The following is an 18,976-nucleotide window of genomic DNA, read 5'->3' as shown; positions in this document are numbered from 1 at the left end:
ACACACACACACACATACACCACGACCCTCGTCTCGATTCCCCCCTCGATGTTAAAACATTTAGTCATAACTTGACTAAATGTAAAAACACCAACAACATCGAACTAACGTGTCCCAAAGCGGTTTGATTTCTCAATACATGTATAGCTTTGGACAACAACAAAAATAGCACTATTTTAAAATATGGAAATGTTTGAATCACCTGTCAGGAGTGTGTCAATATTAACAAATTCTGGAGCTAATGTACTGATTGATGCGGTTCTTGCATCATTAAAGGTCCAGACCATGCTGTTTTAGCGTCAAAAACGCTTCGAATCGTGTTCCTGCGCGACCGAACACTTCCCGATGTTTGCAGTTAGTTAGAAAACCACTTTCTTACCGTCTTCAACAATGTTTGGTTTACTTCGGAATCTTCTAAGGCCGTAATCCGACGAATTTTGTGACCGAAGCGACGGATTTCTTCTCCAAAACGACCCGCCATTGTGCCGCGTGATCTTCGCGAGACTGGCTTATGAATAAATTATCCGTGACGTCATACAGTGTCAAGATGGTAGTTTACTGACATGGCAACAAGCGTAACTGCAGACGAAATTGAACCGTACATGTTCGAACTACCAGTTTCTATCCTCGAATCAAGCATGAAAGATAATGAGCTGAGGCCACTTCCAGCAGTGGTGAAAACAGTGACGATGAAAATTGCGACTCTGTCTCAGCGATCAAAGGTAAACACGCCCGCTCTCTGTGCTGAACTTATCGTCTGCTTTCGAGTCTGTGCTATTTTTTCACTCTCGTCTTGTCAACGCACTCGCGAATAAGTGGGATATTGTTTGAGTGTTCGTGCATTGCATTCACGAGTAAAAGAACAACAGCTCATCGCAGTTTTTGATTATTTCAGAGACTGGTGTCAGAGTGGCCACTGTACCTGTTGTATTTTGTGGGAGGGGCAAATTTGAGAGAGAGGAAGCTACCCTGAGGTACATTGTAGAATGAAAACTTGCAGGGGAGCAATAATGCATCACCAGCCACGAAGGTGTACATACAACTTTTTTGAGGTGCCTATATTTGTTTGATTTTTAAATGTATGTATTTGTTGTTGTTGTTTTTAAAGACTACCAAGAAAACTGTTGTCATTTAAATTTGTAACACTCAGTCACATATAGTTTCACACACACAATAATTAACTCACTTGCATGCCCACAGAAGAAGTTTGCTCTTCACATTGTTCTGTTGTTGTTGTTTTTATAATGTAATCATTTTAACATCAACACTCAGTTCAATACAATCACTTTTTCATCAGAAATCACTCACATACTACATGTATTAAACCCTGGTTTATTTTTATAATGTACAAACTAGAGTATGTATGTGGATATGTGTGTGATGGTGCTGGTATGGATATGTGTGGTTTGGGTTATGTGTGTACTGATGTGTACATTTTATGTGTTTTGTATGTTTTGCGAGTGCGATTTTATGTGATGTTATTCTGTACACCAGCCAAAACAAAATGTCTGGTATATTAGATGATAAACGCACCTTTAAACTTATTAGCGACTACACCCCGTCACCCTCCAGTCCCCCCCCCCCCATTACACCCTACACTTTTAACATTGTATAAAAAATCATGTCCCAAGTTACCTGGGAGGACGTTAAGCTCCATAATCAACATCAACAACATATTGAATTGAATTGAAAAGCTGGGGTTAGGAGGTCTAACTTCTTGAATTAAAGTGTTTTTTCTCAGGTGCATGTAGTTTTTTATTTGTTTGAAATCATGGTGTATTCTGGTTGTAAGAGAAGAGTCAATTTCCTTGTGAGCCTGCAAAATTAAGATTTGTCATTTTTGAAGTACATTTTTGTAAGAGTCTAAAATAGTCCAGGATAAGGAGGAAAAACATAGGGTGGGTCAGGAAATCTGAAACATTGCATAGGTTTTTTGTGCCTATGTAGACACAAAAAGTACTTAGAGCACTCCCCCCCCCCCCCCCCCCAAGAGAGCATAGCTTAGTTTTAATTATTTTAATGCCACTGTTAGCAAGAGGAGTACTACAGACAGCAATCAAACAGTGGATTTTTTCTGTAGACATTGTTATTTCTGTTTAGGTGTTTCAGTAGTTTTCTATGCGGATAAATCATGCTGCATGATCACTAGAAACAATCCAGCTCTGTAGCATGCAAGTTTTTTTAAAGTTTGTTTTCCCATGTTACTCTGAGAGAGAAAAACCCACAGAGATAAAGTTGAACTGGCAGTTTGACTGAAGCAGTGGTAATAACACAGAGTTGTGCTCTTCCTACAATCAATTTTTTTTATGTGGATGATGATGTCCGAACATGTACTTGGTTGTATTATTTTGCTGGACTATTTGTTTCTGTTAGATATATCTGCTCACATGATTGTTGTTCATAATTTGACATTACATTTACTGCTGATCAAAATGTATAGGTCTGGAATAGGTCTGCTTAATATTCTGACTTCAGTTTTGTAATAAAATCAAATAACACAGATGTTTTAAGTATCAAAGTGCTTTTCACACACACACACACACACACACACACACACACACACACACACACACACACACACACACACACACACGCACACACACACACACACACATACATACACTCACACATTATGAGTATGACTGCAAACATGAATTTGTACTTGTATTACTGTATTACAGAACCTGATCTGAAAAAAAGAACAACAGCAAATTATTCATGCAAGCTTGCTGTATTAACGATTTCTTTATCCATAAGCATGGTCCGGACCTTTAAACAGGGGACATGATAACAGATAGGGAAGAACAGTTTCAGCAAAATAACCACAAGAACATTCCGGGTTGTTTACTAGGTGGCGATTAAACATATCATATTGTAAATCACTCATTCCAAGTCATAACCTGCAATGCAAAATTTCAGTTTTGCGATTTGGGGAATAGTAATATGGTGGAATTGAAATATCAAAAGCCGTGAAATGTCGCTTGAACAGACCAACAGAATCACATTGTTGTATATTTTCAGGCAACTTATTCCAGAGACTAGTTGCAGAAGGAATAAAAAATGACTTGTACAAATCTGATTTACACGCTCTAGTGGGCGTCTGTGGTGGTAGGGATTTAGGTCAGAAACAAGAGGTGGCAATAAAACTTTGAGGTAATTTGGTACATTGCCGTGGACCATTTTATAATATAACATTAATTTGTGACGACGTCTTCGCTCTGTAAGTGGTATAAAGCCAGATTCTGTATACAATTTTTAGTGTGAAGTGCCTTTAACAGCACCAACAATAATTCTAATGGATTCGAGTTGCAGCTTCTCCAGCTCATCTGAAAGCTTCTTTGAACAATTATCCCACACAACATCGCAATAATCAAAATGAGGTAAAATAAAGGATTAATACATTGCTTCTAGGGATCTTCGACTGAGCCTATATTTATAAGATTTTAAACAAGCCACAAGTACTCGACAAGTTGCCACAATAGACTGTATGTGTAAGGCCCATTTACAATTATCTTGAAAAATAACACCTAAATGTTTATGATTTTCTTTTTCTATGAGGGCTACATCGCCAAAAACAAGGGGAAATTTCTGTATACATCGTTGACCGGAAAAGGATATTAACTCTGTTTTTGACTGATTAAATTTCACTTTCCATTTAATGGCCCAATTTGCAATCTTACCTAAATCAGAATTAAGTATTTCAGTTCTACGGAAAGGGTCATCGAGGCTTAAATACATGCTGGTATCATCTGCAAATAGTTTAATCACTGATTCAATATTATCAACAATGTCGTTTATATAAACCAAAAAGAGGAGAGGTCCTAATACTGACACTTGGGGAACACCCGCAGAAACCGGCAACAGCTGTGACTTACAACCTTTTACCACAACACATTGTTTTCTTTCCCTCAAATAATTCTCAAACCAAAAATACAACTGTCCCCTTATGCCAATAGCGTATAACTTTTTCATCAAACCCTTGTGCCAAACTCTGTCGAAAGCTTTTGACACGTCAACGAAAATCGCCTGTGATGTTATCTTATCATCAAAAGCTTTGCATATATCATTATACAAACAAATGAGTTGATATACAGTTGAATCACATGGAATAAAACCCGACTGAACTGGTGTCAACATGTTATACTCCTTCAAATAAGCAAACACGTGACATTGGACACACCTTTCCATAACTTTACCTACACAGCTAAGAAGTGATATTGGTCGGTAATTTGAACATAATTCCTTTTCACCTTTTTTATATATCGGAATTACATTAGCTATCTTCCATATTTATTGCATGAACTGTGGCTTCTTCGAGAGATCTGTTGAATAATGCACTGAGTGGCATCGCAATCATATCTGCACATGCAGCCAGAACTCTATTTGAAACAGAATCAGGACCAGAGGCTTTGCGTACATCAAGATTCTTCAACATAGTAAGCACGTGTGCAGCATCAATAATAAAAAAATCAATGGTGGTATTGTGTTCTCTAACTTCAGGAACTTCATCATCATTATCATCCAATACCGATTCATTGAATACTGTTGCTTTTTCTACATTGGAATAATAAACATGTTTTCGATGGGAGGAAATTCATTTGAAGACATACCTTTGCGTGACCTAAACGACTTTACTAATTTCCACTAATCTTTATTACCAAAACAGTCTTGTGAACTAACACGATTATCCAATTCTTTTAAATATTCTGCTTTCCTCAATCGAATAACATCAGTTAATTTATTGCGAATTCTTCGGAAAAAAATCCCAGATCCAATAATTTTGCTAATGTGTGTATCTTTTTATCAATCAGTCGTTTAATACCGTCAGTCATCCAGGGTGTATCCGCTTCTCTCAGTTATTTCTTTAACTGGCATACACTGTGTAACCATATCCATTAGAGTATCCGAAAATGCCTCTGCTGCTTCGTCAATCGAACTGAGTGAGACCATACTCGTCCAATCCACATTACATAATGTTTCCTTTAAACTGACAACGTCCAATTTGGAATAATTAAAAATCAACCGTTTATAACTTGCTTTGCCTATACTATTTCCTTTAACAATTGCAAGCGGGGCCGAATGGTCACTGCAGATTGGCGGTAAAACCTGAATTTCTTCAACAATATCAGGGCTTGGTGTCAAAATCAAATCTCTGCACGTTGACGTTGTTTCTGTAATTCGTGTAGGTTGTTTGACTAACAAACCATTTTTTATCATAATATCTTGCAAATTGAAACACGTACTATTAAGAACATCGGAATTAAAATCACCACAAACAATATACTTCATACCAGTCATACCGGCTGCATTAACTGATTGATCTATCAGGTCCCAATAACCAACATTTGCAGAAGGCGGTCTATAAAAAGTTCCAACTAATAAGCTTTCCTGTTGTATCTTAGTTTAAATCCAAATGGCCTCTAGATCAGGGATGGAGAGATCATGTCTCGTTTTACAATACAAATTATCTTTTACATATACTGCAACGCCTCCATGGGGGTTATTTGGTCTATCTTGCCTTATCGGTAAATTAAACCCTGACAAATACAAATCATCATTATTTACTATATTAGACAGCCATGTTTCCGATAATGTCACAATATCAAAATCTTGAACCTGAACTTCTAAAATGTCTAATTTATTTCTAAGGCTTCGTACGTTCAAGTGAATAATAGATAATTTCTTAAACTTTTCCTTGACCGGCCCAAAATTCACATGAACATCGCCTGCTAAGATCAACATAATTTCTATTATACACATTATTCCAAAACACATGAAAAATGAACAATCTCCAGAACGTTCTGATATACAAACGCGTTTACCTTCAAGCTCTGCATTCACTTTTTTTAACAATACTCCACACCTTCGCATATTTGAAGAATAATCGTTTTTACATTTCATACACATATAAAGGAATAAGGCCAACTTTAAGTATTTATATCCACAAACAAACAACACAAAAAACGGAACAACTAAATCAGCAGCGAGGAAAAAATAATTTTCTATTAGACAGTTGAACCGCCTCGGGCTGGAACATACCAACGCTGGCTCTATACTATGTTACACTACTACCACTCATTCAGGTTACAGATCTCTGTAAAACTTCAAAAAGAAAAGAGACCAGCGCCGGCAGTTCCATGTTCACAAATATTACAGGTGGGGGGTCCCAGAACATTGTCACAAAAAATGAAGGAAAATGTTGATGCATTAAAAGTAATGTAACAAATAGAAGAAACTGACGAGAGGGAATAAAGAAAAAGCCAAAATATTATGGCTTGAATTCAAGGAAAACACTTGAAAATGTGTAGAGCTGTGCATATGTGAATAGACAACATGTTTTTCAAAAATTCATGACGTGACTCTTTATCTGATTAGAATAATAATAATAATAATAATAATAATAATAATAATAATAATAATAATAATAATAATAATAATAATAGAATATGTTGTGCTGGAGAACAAGGAAAAAACCCAAGGAAAAACCCACTACAAAACGCACTGAGACGGGGCCCAGGCTAGTTTGCTAATACAACAGATAAGACTGCCTATTGTTGGTAACTTTACAATGGGTCAGCGTAAACAAGCAGAACGAGAATCAGCGTGTAAACGGCGATTGCTGAATCTCAATACAAACCGCACAAAACACAAGCATAAACATGCAGTCCACACGCACGCATCGTCCTCACTCAAAGTTCACCGAGCTTGTTTTGGCAGAGTAGCCCGGTACAGCTGTACCCTTGTCCACTGACACAGCAGACCAGCACACACCACGTGAACTTGAGAACGCATGCTTCGTAGCCAGAGTTCATATGCACGCAGTCCTATATTATATCAAGGCCACTTCACGTGCTATACTAACCTCAATGGTGTGTACTGGCAATAACAGTTCGCATGTACCCGTAGCAGACATTGACACAGGGGTTAGAGGCAGTTGACATGTTTATAACAATGCATGTTTGCAACTTTTACGCGACGGAGATTTCCAGTTCTCGTTTGGTCGTTATCTTTGAAATTCTGTCATCCTTCTTCGAAAAAAATGATACCGTCTCTCGTCCAGGTGTCACTTATTTTACCTGTCCTTCGCACGCGGCACACAAGAGCGGTGTTACAAGCTGACGATCTTGACGGTTCACGTCGGCCTCGTGCTCTAACAGGACCCTGACCACATCAGTATGTCCTTTAATGGCAGCCGCGTGAAGCGGTGTCACTCCTTTTGGTCATTTGGTGTCCACCTCTACGTACTCGGCGACCAAAGATAAACTGGAGTGCAGCAAGAGGTAAGTTTGTTGCTACTTCCCGAACAAAGTCATTCTCTGCACCGCACTCCAGGAGAAGGCGGACGATCTCTGTGTGTCTCTTTTGGACAGCGATACTTAGCGGTGTTGCTCCGTCTTCAGTCATTAAGTCTTTCTTAGCACCACCCTCAAGGAGAAGGCGCACGATCTCTGTGTGTCCCTCTTCGGCAGCGATATATAGTGGTGTCGGTCCTGTTTTGATTGGTAAGTCTTTCTCTGCACCGCCATCAAGAAGAAAGCAGACGATCTCTGTGTGTCCATTTTGGGCAGCAATATAGGCCTATATCGGTGTCGCTCCTTCTTTGGTCGGTAAGTCTTTTTCTGCACAGTACCCAATGAAGAGTTTGACGATCTCTGTGTGTCCATGTTTAGCAGCCATGAATAGCGGTGTCTGTCCTGTTTAGATTGGTAAGTCTTTCTCTGCACCGCCATCAAGGAGATGGCGCACGATCTCTGTGTGTCCATTTTGGGCAGCAATATGTAGTGGTGTTGCTCCTTCTTTAGTCAGTAAGTCTTTCTTTGCACCATGCTCAAGAAGAAAGCAGACGATCTCTGTGTGTCCATTTTTGGCAGCAAAGAATAGCGGTGTTGCTCCGTCTTCAGTCGTTAAGTCTTTCTTTGCACCACCCTCAATGAGAAGGCGCACGATCTCTAAGTGTCCATTTTGGGCAGCCATGAATAGCGGTGTCGATCCTATTTTTTTTTTTGGAAATTCTTTCTTTGCACCGTGCTCAAGAAGAAGGCAGACGATCTTTTTGTGTCCATTTTGGGCAGCCGTGAATATCGGTGTTGCTCCGTCTTCAGACGTTAAGTCATTATTTGCACCACCCACAAGGAGAAGGCGCACGATCTCTGTGTGTCCATTTTGGGCAGCCATGAATAGCGGTGTCTGTCCTGTTTTGATTGGTAAGTCTTTCTTTGCACCGTGCTCAAGAAGAAAGCAGACGATCTCTGTGTGTCCGTTGTGGGCAGCAAAAAACAGCGGTGTTTCTCCGTATTTATTCGTCAAGTCTTTCTTTGCACCACCCTCAAGGAGAAGGCGCACGATCTCTGTGTGTCCCTTTCGGGAAGCAATATGAAGCGGTGTCGCTCCTTGTTTAGTTGGTAAGTCTTTTTCTGCACCGTACCCAATGAAGAGTTTGACGATCTCTGTGTGTCCATTTTGGGCAGCGATATATAGTGCTGTCTCTCCACTAACCATCGAGTCTTTCTCTGCACCGCCCTCCAGGAGAAGGCGCACGATCTCTGTGTGTCCATTTTCGGCAGCGATATATAGTGGTGTCGCTCCTGTTTTGTTTGGTAAGTCTTTCTCTGCACCGTACTCAAGAAGAAGGCGGACGATCTCTGTGTGTCCCTTTAGGGCAGCGATATATAGTGGTGTCGCTCCTGTTTTGTTTGGTAAGTCTTTCTCTGCACCGTGCTCAAGAAGAAGGCTGACAATCTCTGTGTGTCCATTTTGGGCAGCAATACATAGCGGTGTCTCTCCACTCGTCATCAAGTCTTTCTTTGTGTGTCCATTTTGGGCAGCAATACATAGCGGTGTCTCTGCACCGCCATCAAGGAGAAGGCGCACGATCTCTGTGTGTCCATTTTGGGCAGCGATGAGTAGCGGTGTTGCTCCGTCTTCAGTCGTTAAGTCTTTCTTAGCACCACCCTCAAGGAGAAGGCGCACGATCTCTTTGTGTCCATTTTGGGCGGCCATGAATAGCGGTGTCATTCCTGTTTTGATTGGTAAGTCTTTCTTTGCACCACCCTCAAGGAGAAGGCGTACGATCTCTGTGTGTCCAGTGTAGGCAGCAATAATCAGCGGTGTTGTTCCCTCTTCAGTCGTTAAGTCTGTCTTTGCACCACCCACAAGGAGAAGGCGCACGACCTCTGTGTGTCCATTGTAGGCAGCCATCAATAGCGGTGTTTCTCCTGTTTTGATTGGTAAGTCTTTCTCTGCACCGTGCTCAAGAAGAAAGCAGACGATCTCTCTGTGTCCATTGTGGGCAGCCGTGAATATCGGTGTTGCTCCGTTTTCAATCGTTAAGTCTCTCTTTGCACCACCCTCAAGGAGAAGGCGCACGATCTCTTTGTGTCCAATTTCGGCAGCCATGATTAGCGGTGTTGCACCGTTTTCATTCGTTAAGTCTCTCTTTGCACCACCCTCAAGGAGAAGGCGCACGATCTCTGTGTGTCCCTTTTTGGCAGCCATGAATAGCGGTGTCATTCCGTTTTCAATCGTTAAGTCTCTCTTTGCACCACCCTCAAGGAGAAGGCGCACGATCTCTTTGTGTCCAATTTCGGCAGCCATGATTAGCGGTGTTGCACCGTTTTCATTCGTTAAGTCTCTCTTTGCACCACCCTCAAGGAGAAGGCGCACGATCTCTGTGTGTCCCTTTTTGGCAGCCATGAATAGCGGTGTCGATCCTGTTTTGATTGGTAAGTCTTTCTTTGCACCATGCTCAAGAAGAAAGCAGACGATCTCTGTGTGTCCATTTTGGGCAGCCACGAATAGCGGTGTCGCTCCTCCTTTAGTCGTTTAGTCTTTTTTTGCACCACCCTCAAGGAGAAGGCGTACGATCTCTGTGTGTCCTTTTTCGGCAGCCAACATTAGCGGTATTGCTCCGTCTTCAGTCGATAAGTCTTTCAATGCACCACCCTCAAGGAGAAGGCGTACGATCTCTGTGTGTCCATAGTAGGCAGCCATCATTAGCGGTGTCAGTCCTGTTTTGGTTGGTAAGTCTTTCTCTGCACCGCCATCAAGGAGAAGGCGCACGATCTGTGTGTGTCCATTGTGGGCAGCAATAAGCAGCGGTGTATCTCCGTCTTCAGTCGTTAAGTCTTTCTTTGCACCACCCTCAAGCAGAAAGCGCACGATCTCTGTGTGTCCCTCTTCGGAAGCCATATATAGTGCTGTCTCTCCACTCATCATCAAGTCTTTCTCTGCACCACCCACAAGAAGAAGGCGTACGATCTCTGTGAGTCCATTGTAGGCAGCAGTAATCAGTGGTGTTGCTCCGTCTTCAGTCGTTAAGTCTGTCTTTGCACCACCCTCAAGGAGAAGGCGCACGATCTCTGTGTGTCCAATGTGGACAGCAATACTTAGGGGTGTCGCTCCTTCTTTATTCGGTAAGTCTTTTTCTGCGCCACACTCAATGAAGAGTTTGACGACGTCTGTGTGTCCCAATCCGGCAGCGACAAATAGTGGTGTCATTCCATTTTCTCGTGTGAAGTTTATCTCTGCACCGTGATCAAGCAGATGTCTCGCGATGTCTGTGTGTCCGGATTCAGACGCAGCTAAGAGCGGTGTCATGGACAAGGAATTTTCACACCGCGGGATTTCAGTGTTGGCTCCATGCTGAAGAAGAAGCTTCACGATGTCTGTGTGTCCGTTTTGGGCAGCCCTGAACAGTGGTGTTGCTCCATCTCGTGCCGAGCAGTCCTTCTCTGCCCCGTGATCAAGAAGAAGCTTCACTGCGGCTGTGTGGCCTTGCTCAGCAGCAGCGTAGAGTGGAGTTGCTCCTTTGTTGTTGCGAATATCAACCACGCTCTCATGTCGCAAAAGAATTCTAGCAATTTCGAAGTAGTTGTTCGAGCTGGCTGAATGCAGAGGCGCTGTTCCTTGGCTATCCCGGGCATTTACCTGCGCTCCTTGTTCTATTAGATACTGAGCAACGTTCTGATGCCCGTGTTTGGTGGCCATGTGGAGAGGTGTCTGCTTCTCACTCACTGCAGCGCCGCCAGTGGGACCGAACACAAAGCTTGTCACACCTGTCCCAGCTTGATGAAGCTTTGTTCTCGTCAGACCGCTTTGTGACTCCACGTCAGCACCTGCAGACACCAACGTCGCGACAATGTCAAGGTCACCCTGAGCAGCGGCAATGTGCAGAGCGGTCTCGCCGTGCTCGTCTTTATCGTTCACATTGTGATGATTGGTGAACAGGATTGTCTCGACCTTGACCTTTAACCCTTGACGACACGCCTCGTGCAGCGTCAGGGTGACGTCTTCAGACTTTGGTCCTGTGTTTGGCTCTGGCGTGACGTCACCAGGGGGAGGGTCGCAGGTGTTAGGTCGATGAACACCAACCCTGTCTGTGTGTTTTGTCTCAGTTGTCTTGTGTGTGTCTTTCAGCTCCCCTGGAAGACAACAAAGAAAGCACCGTGAATTTTCTGGATTAGTAGTATGTTTTATCATTCAATATTTGTCGAACAAGGAAGATCTTTTAACATATATGCGCGCGCGCGTGTCTAATATTATTAGTAATAAGGAAGATCTTTTAACATTATGCGTGCGCGCGAGCGTGTGTGTGTGTGTGTGTGTGTGTGCGTGTGCGTGAGTGTGTGTGTCTGTCTGTCTGTGTGCGTGCGTGTGTGTGTGTGTGTGTGTGTGTGAGTGAGTGTGTGTGTGTGTGAGTGTGTGTGTGTGTGTGCGTGCGTGTCTGTGTATGTGTGTAGTTGTGTGTGTGTGTGTGTTCGTGTGTGTGTGTGTGTGTGTAGAAGCAAGTCTTTAGGAAACAAAACAGCACCTTTATACAGCTGTCTTGTTTGCAATGATTTCAATTTGGTTCCAAAATTTTGTTGTCGTCGTCGTCGCTCTTGCTGTCGTTGTTGTAGTTGTTGTTGTTTGGGCGTTAAACGGGAAAAGGGGCAGAAATATTTTGGACTATAGAACGATCGTTTTCACACTAGGTGTCGGACTTCAAGTACAACGCGGGGTAAAAGTACTTAAGGTAGTTCACTGGACCCGTTAAATATAATTTGGTTTCTCCCAAAAGTTGCTTATTTTTTAAGTTCGATCTGTCTGCTATGCATTCAGCATAAAAAAAATATAGGGTAGTGGGTTCGTTTCGGAGCTATGAGTCTCGGAAGACAGTGCCCGTTTTGAATTTTGGACCGAAAAATCGAAAAATGGGTATGTTTTGAAAACGGCCAATTACACAAACATCTGCATAGGAATAGTCATTTAAAAAATATCACCCAAAGCAGCAATGGGCAGGTAACGAAGTGCACTGGTAAACGAAAATGTTGCGCATACTCAAACTTTGTGACGTCACGTCTTTTGCCAGAGTTTATTTTAAATTTGTTCCTCATGTTGAGGTATTTTATTGCTGGTAGCCTGGAAATAAATTACGATTTGATGAGATGGGTTGTAAACGCAAGAGCGATCAAAACGGCATTAAAAAAACAAAAAAAACGACAGGTTGGTGGTGTTTTTAGGGGGGGTTCACTCCCTTGATTAACCCCACCCTTTGCACTATTACTGTCCAGTGTGCCTCAGAAAAATATGTGTCACGATAATGTAAAGGGCTGTTGTCCGATCATTTGTCTCAGATATATGAGCCAACTAAATTATGTTTTTAAAAACCACTGTTACATATGACCTCTGTTGAAAGTCAAAGGTCACCGCAACTTTGAAAGGCCACAAGTCCGATTCAAATGTAATAAAAACGCCAATCAAAAGGTGGAGGTCACTTGTTTGATACAAGTGTAATAATAAAAATTAATAATCAAGGCTTGGTTTATAATTTTGCTTAATAGTGCGTACTGTTATTTGTTACGGTTTGAAGGCTGGGACTTTTTGAGGGTGGAATTAAAGCAATGTTTCGCCTTATGGGCCCCTTATGCCTCGAAGGACTTCAATTATTGTATTATCTGCTGCCAGCGTACAGTAGAAAGAGGGCTGCATACACAAGACACTTGTTCTTAATACTACTGGCTGTTATTCTAGTTCAAACACCGGTTTTAACATGGCGGGTATTCTGATGCAATCACGCTGTGAGCATCACGGGTTGGGAGACACTCTCTTACCTGCTACCGGAGCTTCAATGTTAGCTTTGGTGATTATTACGATGTCACTGGCAAAGAGAACGGCTTTGTACCGATTTCATTAGATGCCCACGTGTTTTTGACCTCGTGGTTGGGAGGCGTGTCGCATTGTTTTTATTTCTGGCGGTGTCGTCATTTTCTGACGTCATTCACTTACGCTGCCTGAAAAATGTGACGTTTGTTCTATTTACGTCATTCGAATGTTCGACGTGTTCTTCTTCTTCTGCGTTCCCTGTTCGATGTGTTCGAATTCCCAGCCTGCCAGGAAAAAATGGCGACACAACTCAGTGGCTTCCCTTTGTGTATGAAGAGTAATGTCCCTGTCTCCATTTGACCTGCCTTAATGGAAATCCATGAGCTATGAGTTTAATAGAAAATCGTTATATCGAGCAATTTCCATGTCTGAACATCCCACGGATATCCGCGTGCCACCCATCATTTCCTTGTACACGACAAAGTCGTGTCGTAACAATTCCCTTCCACCCTCCCCTTACCCCGCCCTATACACTTGATTCGATAGTCCTCAACTTCGACCTACGGCGATCGAGGGATAATTGAGACAGCACTCCAAGTAGCTTTTCAGGTTACTGAAAGTCTTTGATTTTGATCACAAGTTTTGGAAACTGTGAGCCCTTTTATCCTCAGGGAGACAGACGGACACCGCTCCGCTGTGTGTGTGTGTGTGTGTGTGTGTGTGTGTGTGTGTGTGTGTGTGTGTGTGTGTGTGTGTGTGTGTGTGAGTGTGTGTGTGTGGTGTGTGTGTGTGTATGTTTGTGTGTGTGTGTGTGTGTGTGTGTTTCGTATATATATATATATATATATATATATATATATATATATACCGTAAAGTACCTTGTAAGCGCCCACCCCCCCTGTGCACCAATTCCGACTCAAAGTAGGGGGTGGGCGCTTACTAGGTACTACACCCTATGCACGAGCAGTTTTCAGTAAGAAATGTGATCTTTGATCACTTCGTAATCATATCTTCTTTCTTTTTTCATCTTCCATTGTTTTTCTTGTTCGTATTGTCATTAGAAGAGCTTGGGGAGACAAATGTCGTCGCATCCTTTTCTTGTCTGCAGAGGTGCCGCTGTCGGCCGCACTGTTTCCCTTGAACAAGGGGTACGTCTGGTTGGTATTGGTACCTCGCCGAGTGGAGACAGCATGCCTTTGTTTCCAACGCTTCAGCCACATAGGCGATGCGACAAATTCGTCTATGTCCAGTCCACCAGCCAGTTCTAAGGCTCTTCTTTGCAAATCTTTGTTGCGGACGACACGCCCTTCCGCCCGCTATTGATCAAGATATTCTAACACACCTACATCTACCTCTTCTGATCTGACGTCTCGACCGCCATGTAACTTTCGCTTCTTCTTTTCCTTTCCGGACTGGTGACGTAACAGGGTATCGCGATTCTCTCGCCATTCTCGTATCCTTTTTCCATCTACCCCAAACTCACTTGCTGTTTGCGACACATTTCCATTGGCGTTATTATCCAAATAGTCAAGAGCTGACAGCTTAAATGCAACGGTGTACGATTTGATCCGAGGCATCTTGTAATCATTGAATTGCAGGCGTTTAGATCCAAGGCGTGCAGACACACGTGATAGGGTTTGCAAGAAAAGGAAATCATTTACAAAACTAGCAGATCAAGTGCGGAATTTTTATTTCCCCTGATTTCAATGGTGTAAAGTGGGGGGGTGGGCGCTTACAAGGTACTATACCCTATGCACGGTTTTGGACTAAAAGTGGGGGGTGGGCGCTTACTCGATACTGGGCGCTTACAAGGTACTTTACGGTATATATATGTCGTGCCGAATTCACGGAATTGCCGAATTCGCGGAATCGGCAACATTTTTGCCCATTTCTCGTAATCGGCAAAACGCTGCCTATTACGCGAAATCGGCAGCGTTTTGTCGAAAATGCGTAAAGGCTCCTAAAATGTGTCCATTTCGCAAAAGTGACAGCCAGTCTGTTACTTTTTTTGTCACCAGAACATTGCATTAACATTGCTTTACCTTCCTATTGTGGTTTTATGGTCTGTGTTGGTCTGTGTTGGTCTGTGTCCAGCATAACTCCGGTAATGCACGAAAACTACACTTTTTGCCATAACTTGCCATAGCTTATCGATTATTGCAACATTTATCCTTTCGAGTATCTAGCTGTTTAAGTGTAATGACACCCCAGGCATTTGAGAACTTTAAAGCCAAAAACGGGCCGCCGATTTGGCAAAATGGGCACATTTTACACGCATTTACGCGTTTTCGGCAAAACGCTGCCGATTTCGCGTAATGGGCAGCGTTTTGCCGATTACGTGAAATGGGCAAAAATGTTGCCGATTTCGCGAATTCGGCAATTATGTGAATTCGGCACGACATATATAATGAGATAGCATATATATATATATATATATATATATATATATATATATATATATATATAGCAGTAACGGATGTTATTTGTGTTTGGACAATTACAAACATTTAATTCTTGTACACAGATTAAAGACAGTTTCCCTTCCAGACTGTTCCATGTCAAATGTCTTAATGATGCAAGTACAAATAAAATACCCCCAAACTGTTCTGAAACGATCAATGTTCGTTTGAAATACTTCATTTCTTATGGAAGGAATACACATTGGCACACAGTCTTTTGTTGTCTTGGCTTGTGGCCTAAATCTGACACAACAAGGCTCGAAGAAGGAACATAATGCTTTATTTCATATATTAAAAGGAAATAGTGTCAACACTCAGTTGGCAGTAGGCCAGAGACATAGTAGGCAGTGGAAAGTTACTAAAAAGTGACCTAAGTTGAAAAGATGTGTATTTCTGCTGCAGACATTATGGAGGCTCGATCTGGTGTCACTAATATCAATGTGCTGTCTTTGCTTTGTTTAGCGACCAGCATCAAAGAGGCGCATAGAGGACTGCCTGGGAGAAGAGGACCACCCGGACAAAGAATGAAATCGATTGAATATGCTGTGCTGTTGCCCTGCTAAGCTGCGTGCATTTTTAATTTCTTCGCAACATAATATGCATTTTTGTTGTTGTTATGAAATAAAATTGTTGATCGTATCTTGAGATTATGGTGTTACATGTAATAGTCCTTATGATCTGTGACTGAGTGTGAAAGTTGGTGTGTGTGTGTGTGTGTGTGTGTGTGTGGATAAATTTACCAAAATCTACATTCACTCTCAACGTTGCATTCACGTCGAAATCAAACCAAACCACAACCACAACCAAAAATCCACGTTGTGTCGACGTGTAATTCACGTCAATTTTATCACAAAAAATGCACCAAAACTCAACGTTCACGTTGTGTCAACGTAGAATTCACGTAATTCTTGACCTAAAATTTGACCTAAAATTTACGTTCCATTCACGTGGACATTACGTAAAAATGCAACGCAATTTCAACCAAACCACAACCACAACCAAAAATTCACGTTGTGACAACGTAGAATTCACGTAATGTTTTTACAAACAATCCACTCCACCAATAATTCACGTTGCATTCCCGTTGGTGTCACGTAAAATGCAACGTTGTTTTCCAACGTTATTCCCGCGTGATTTCGTCCTTACAAATCTACGTAAAAAAACCGTTGAAACGCAACGTAAACCCAACGTAGGCCAACGTGAATATAACGTGAATACAACGTAAAATTGTTTGCTGGGAATCCACTCACACTGTGCTGATGGCGAAGTCTGAGGCTTTGCCATATCCACCACGGTCAATGACTCTGTAGACAGAACATCTGGACACGGGCTTGTCCGACGAGCTGCTTTCCCTGGGCGCTCTAACTGAGATAAATCTATGTCGGTTTCTTCATCTTCCCTCCCTCGCTTCTTTTCCTTCGGCATATTGGATGGTCCTGTCGACAGAAATTAGATAGCATGTGTTAACAGACCACACACACACACCCACACACACACACACACACACACACACACACACACACACACACACACACACTACACACACACATACACATACACACACACACAAACACAAACACACACACGCATTGATCACACGGTATATATGTAGTGTATGTAGTGTCATGGTATATGTATAGGTTACAACACGAGTGGTTTTTCATTGTTATATGGCTTGTATTTCAGTCAAGACCCAGCGGATGAATATCATCGGGAGACACGAGCCTCTGGCGAGTGTCTCTCGATTGATATTCCCGCTGGGTCTTGACTGAAATACAAGCCATATAAAAAACCACGAGTGTTGTAATCTGTATATCCCATTCTACCATCAAACACAAAGTGTAGACTACTAGCGGCACTGTTGCGATCTGTGCAGGGTAAAACTGTTGCCAGCGAGACTTAGCCCTTTTGCAACCTTAAACTAAGTGACCGTCGCTGAAAAAATAAAACGAATGAGTGCATCGATAAGTACGCGGTAACACTACTTTCAGACCATTTAAAAGCTTTAAGTAAAGGTTCATAAGTTGCAAGAAAGTAATGAAGTCGAATAGAAATTAATTTAGTTGAAGCGCACAATTCTTTTGTTTTGCGTTTCAGGTCGGCAGAACGGGCGAAACGGGTTTGGGACCCATTTGGCTTACTCGATTCAGAATTGATTCCACGTTGTTTTTCTCGAACGTGTGTAATTAGGCTTATTGACAGAGAAGCAAATCTTAGGGAACAAATATGTAGGTTTAGATTTAACCATTTGCTCCCTATTTGAAATGTATCTACGTGATAAACTGTTTTGCGAGTGTGTTTGCATGGATGAACTTAAACTGGTATGGGTGAGAGGAAAACGCGACCGACACGTCTGTCACCGCCGATTGATTGCATTTTGAAGGAATATGACTGGATTACGGAAAAATATGTGGACTTACTGCAGAGCCAGGCAAAAGAGTAGACTTGCTCGCAAAACACGTGAAACAGCCGATGTTTGATAGCTGAAGGCGCACACCGGCAAAACACACTACCGACAGATTCTCAAAAGTCGTCTGCTAACGATGCAAGGGGAGGGTACTCGTGTTTTTGTTTTGGTTCGCTAGCATCTGGTTATCTTGTAAGTTGAATGTTCGTTTTTTTTCGACCTGCATTGCTTTCATAATGAAAGAAACTTTTGCTTATTGCATCTCATACATCAGATCAGTTCTGAGATTCATTTTTGCGTGCAACTGATATGGTTTTCTGAGCCGTGCAATACGATTTTAGAACTTCATACAAATGTGTCACATTGTTCGGCGCGAGGTCAAAGGTCGGGAGGAAAGTAGTCCTTTGCCCAAATCGGAATCTGCACTATCATATATTTTTTGGAGTCCATGATGTATTTATTGAGCTATAAAAATACAACATATATACCCATACTGAAGTAACAGAGACAAAGAAGGGAGGTCATGGGATATGTATAGGTTACAACACGAGTGGTTTTTTATATGGCTTGTATTTCAGTCAAGACCCAGCGGATGAATATCATCGGGAGACACGAGCCTTTGGCGAGTGGCTCTCGATTGATATTCCCGCTGGGTCTTGACTGAAATACAAGCCATATAAAAAACCACGAGTGTTGTAATCTGTATATCCCATTCTACCATCAAACACAAAGTGTAGACTACTAGCGGCACTTTTGCGATCTGTGGAGTGTGAAACAGTGTTTTCAGCGAGACATGGCCTTTTTGCAACCTTAAACTAAGTGACCGTCGCTGAAAAAATAAAACGAATGAGTGCATCTATAAGTACGCGGTAACACTACTTTCAGACCGTTTAAAAGCGTTAAGTAAAGGTTCATAAGTTGCAAGAAAGTAATGAAGTCGTATAGAAATCCATTTAGTTGAAGCGCACAATTCTTTTGCGTTTCAGGTCGGCGGAACGGGGAAACCGGTTTGGCCCCCATTTGGCTT

General features: G+C 42.1%; 2 protein-coding genes across 2 annotated transcripts in view; both read right to left on the bottom strand.

Annotated features, from left to right (window-relative positions):
- The window catches only part of LOC138949944 (ankyrin repeat domain-containing protein 17-like), a 78,166-nt gene that overhangs the window by 48,577 nt on the left and 10,613 nt on the right, over window positions 1-18,976 (bottom strand). Inside the window, exons 3-4 of the mRNA XM_070321728.1 lie at window positions 16,793-16,978; window positions 11,055-11,420 (exon numbers count right to left, since the gene is read on the bottom strand). Of these exons, the coding sequence (XP_070177829.1) occupies window positions 11,055-11,420; window positions 16,793-16,967 (541 nt within the window). The 5' untranslated portion in view covers window positions 16,968-16,978. The remainder of the gene's footprint in view (window positions 1-11,054; window positions 11,421-16,792; window positions 16,979-18,976) is intronic.
- Window positions 7,294-9,831, bottom strand: LOC138950734 (ankyrin-3-like). The gene has a single exon (XM_070322462.1). The coding sequence runs from the start codon at window positions 9,691-9,693 to the stop codon at window positions 7,699-7,701; it is 1,995 nt and encodes a 664-aa protein (XP_070178563.1). The 5' UTR covers window positions 9,694-9,831; the 3' UTR covers window positions 7,294-7,698.

This window comes from Littorina saxatilis, linkage group LG16 (assembly GCF_037325665.1).
Source record: "Littorina saxatilis isolate snail1 linkage group LG16, US_GU_Lsax_2.0, whole genome shotgun sequence".
NCBI lineage: Eukaryota > Metazoa > Mollusca > Gastropoda > Littorinimorpha > Littorinidae > Littorina > Littorina saxatilis.
The sequence above is the reverse complement of the archived record's forward strand: the minus strand, read 5'-3'. Positions and strand labels throughout refer to the sequence as shown.

Bases quoted from the DNA above. Each gene is read 5' to 3' on its own strand.
- LOC138950734 (XM_070322462.1), bottom strand. From the start codon at position 9,693: ATGGCTGCCAAAAAGGGACACACAGAGATCGTGCGCCTTCTCCTTGAG.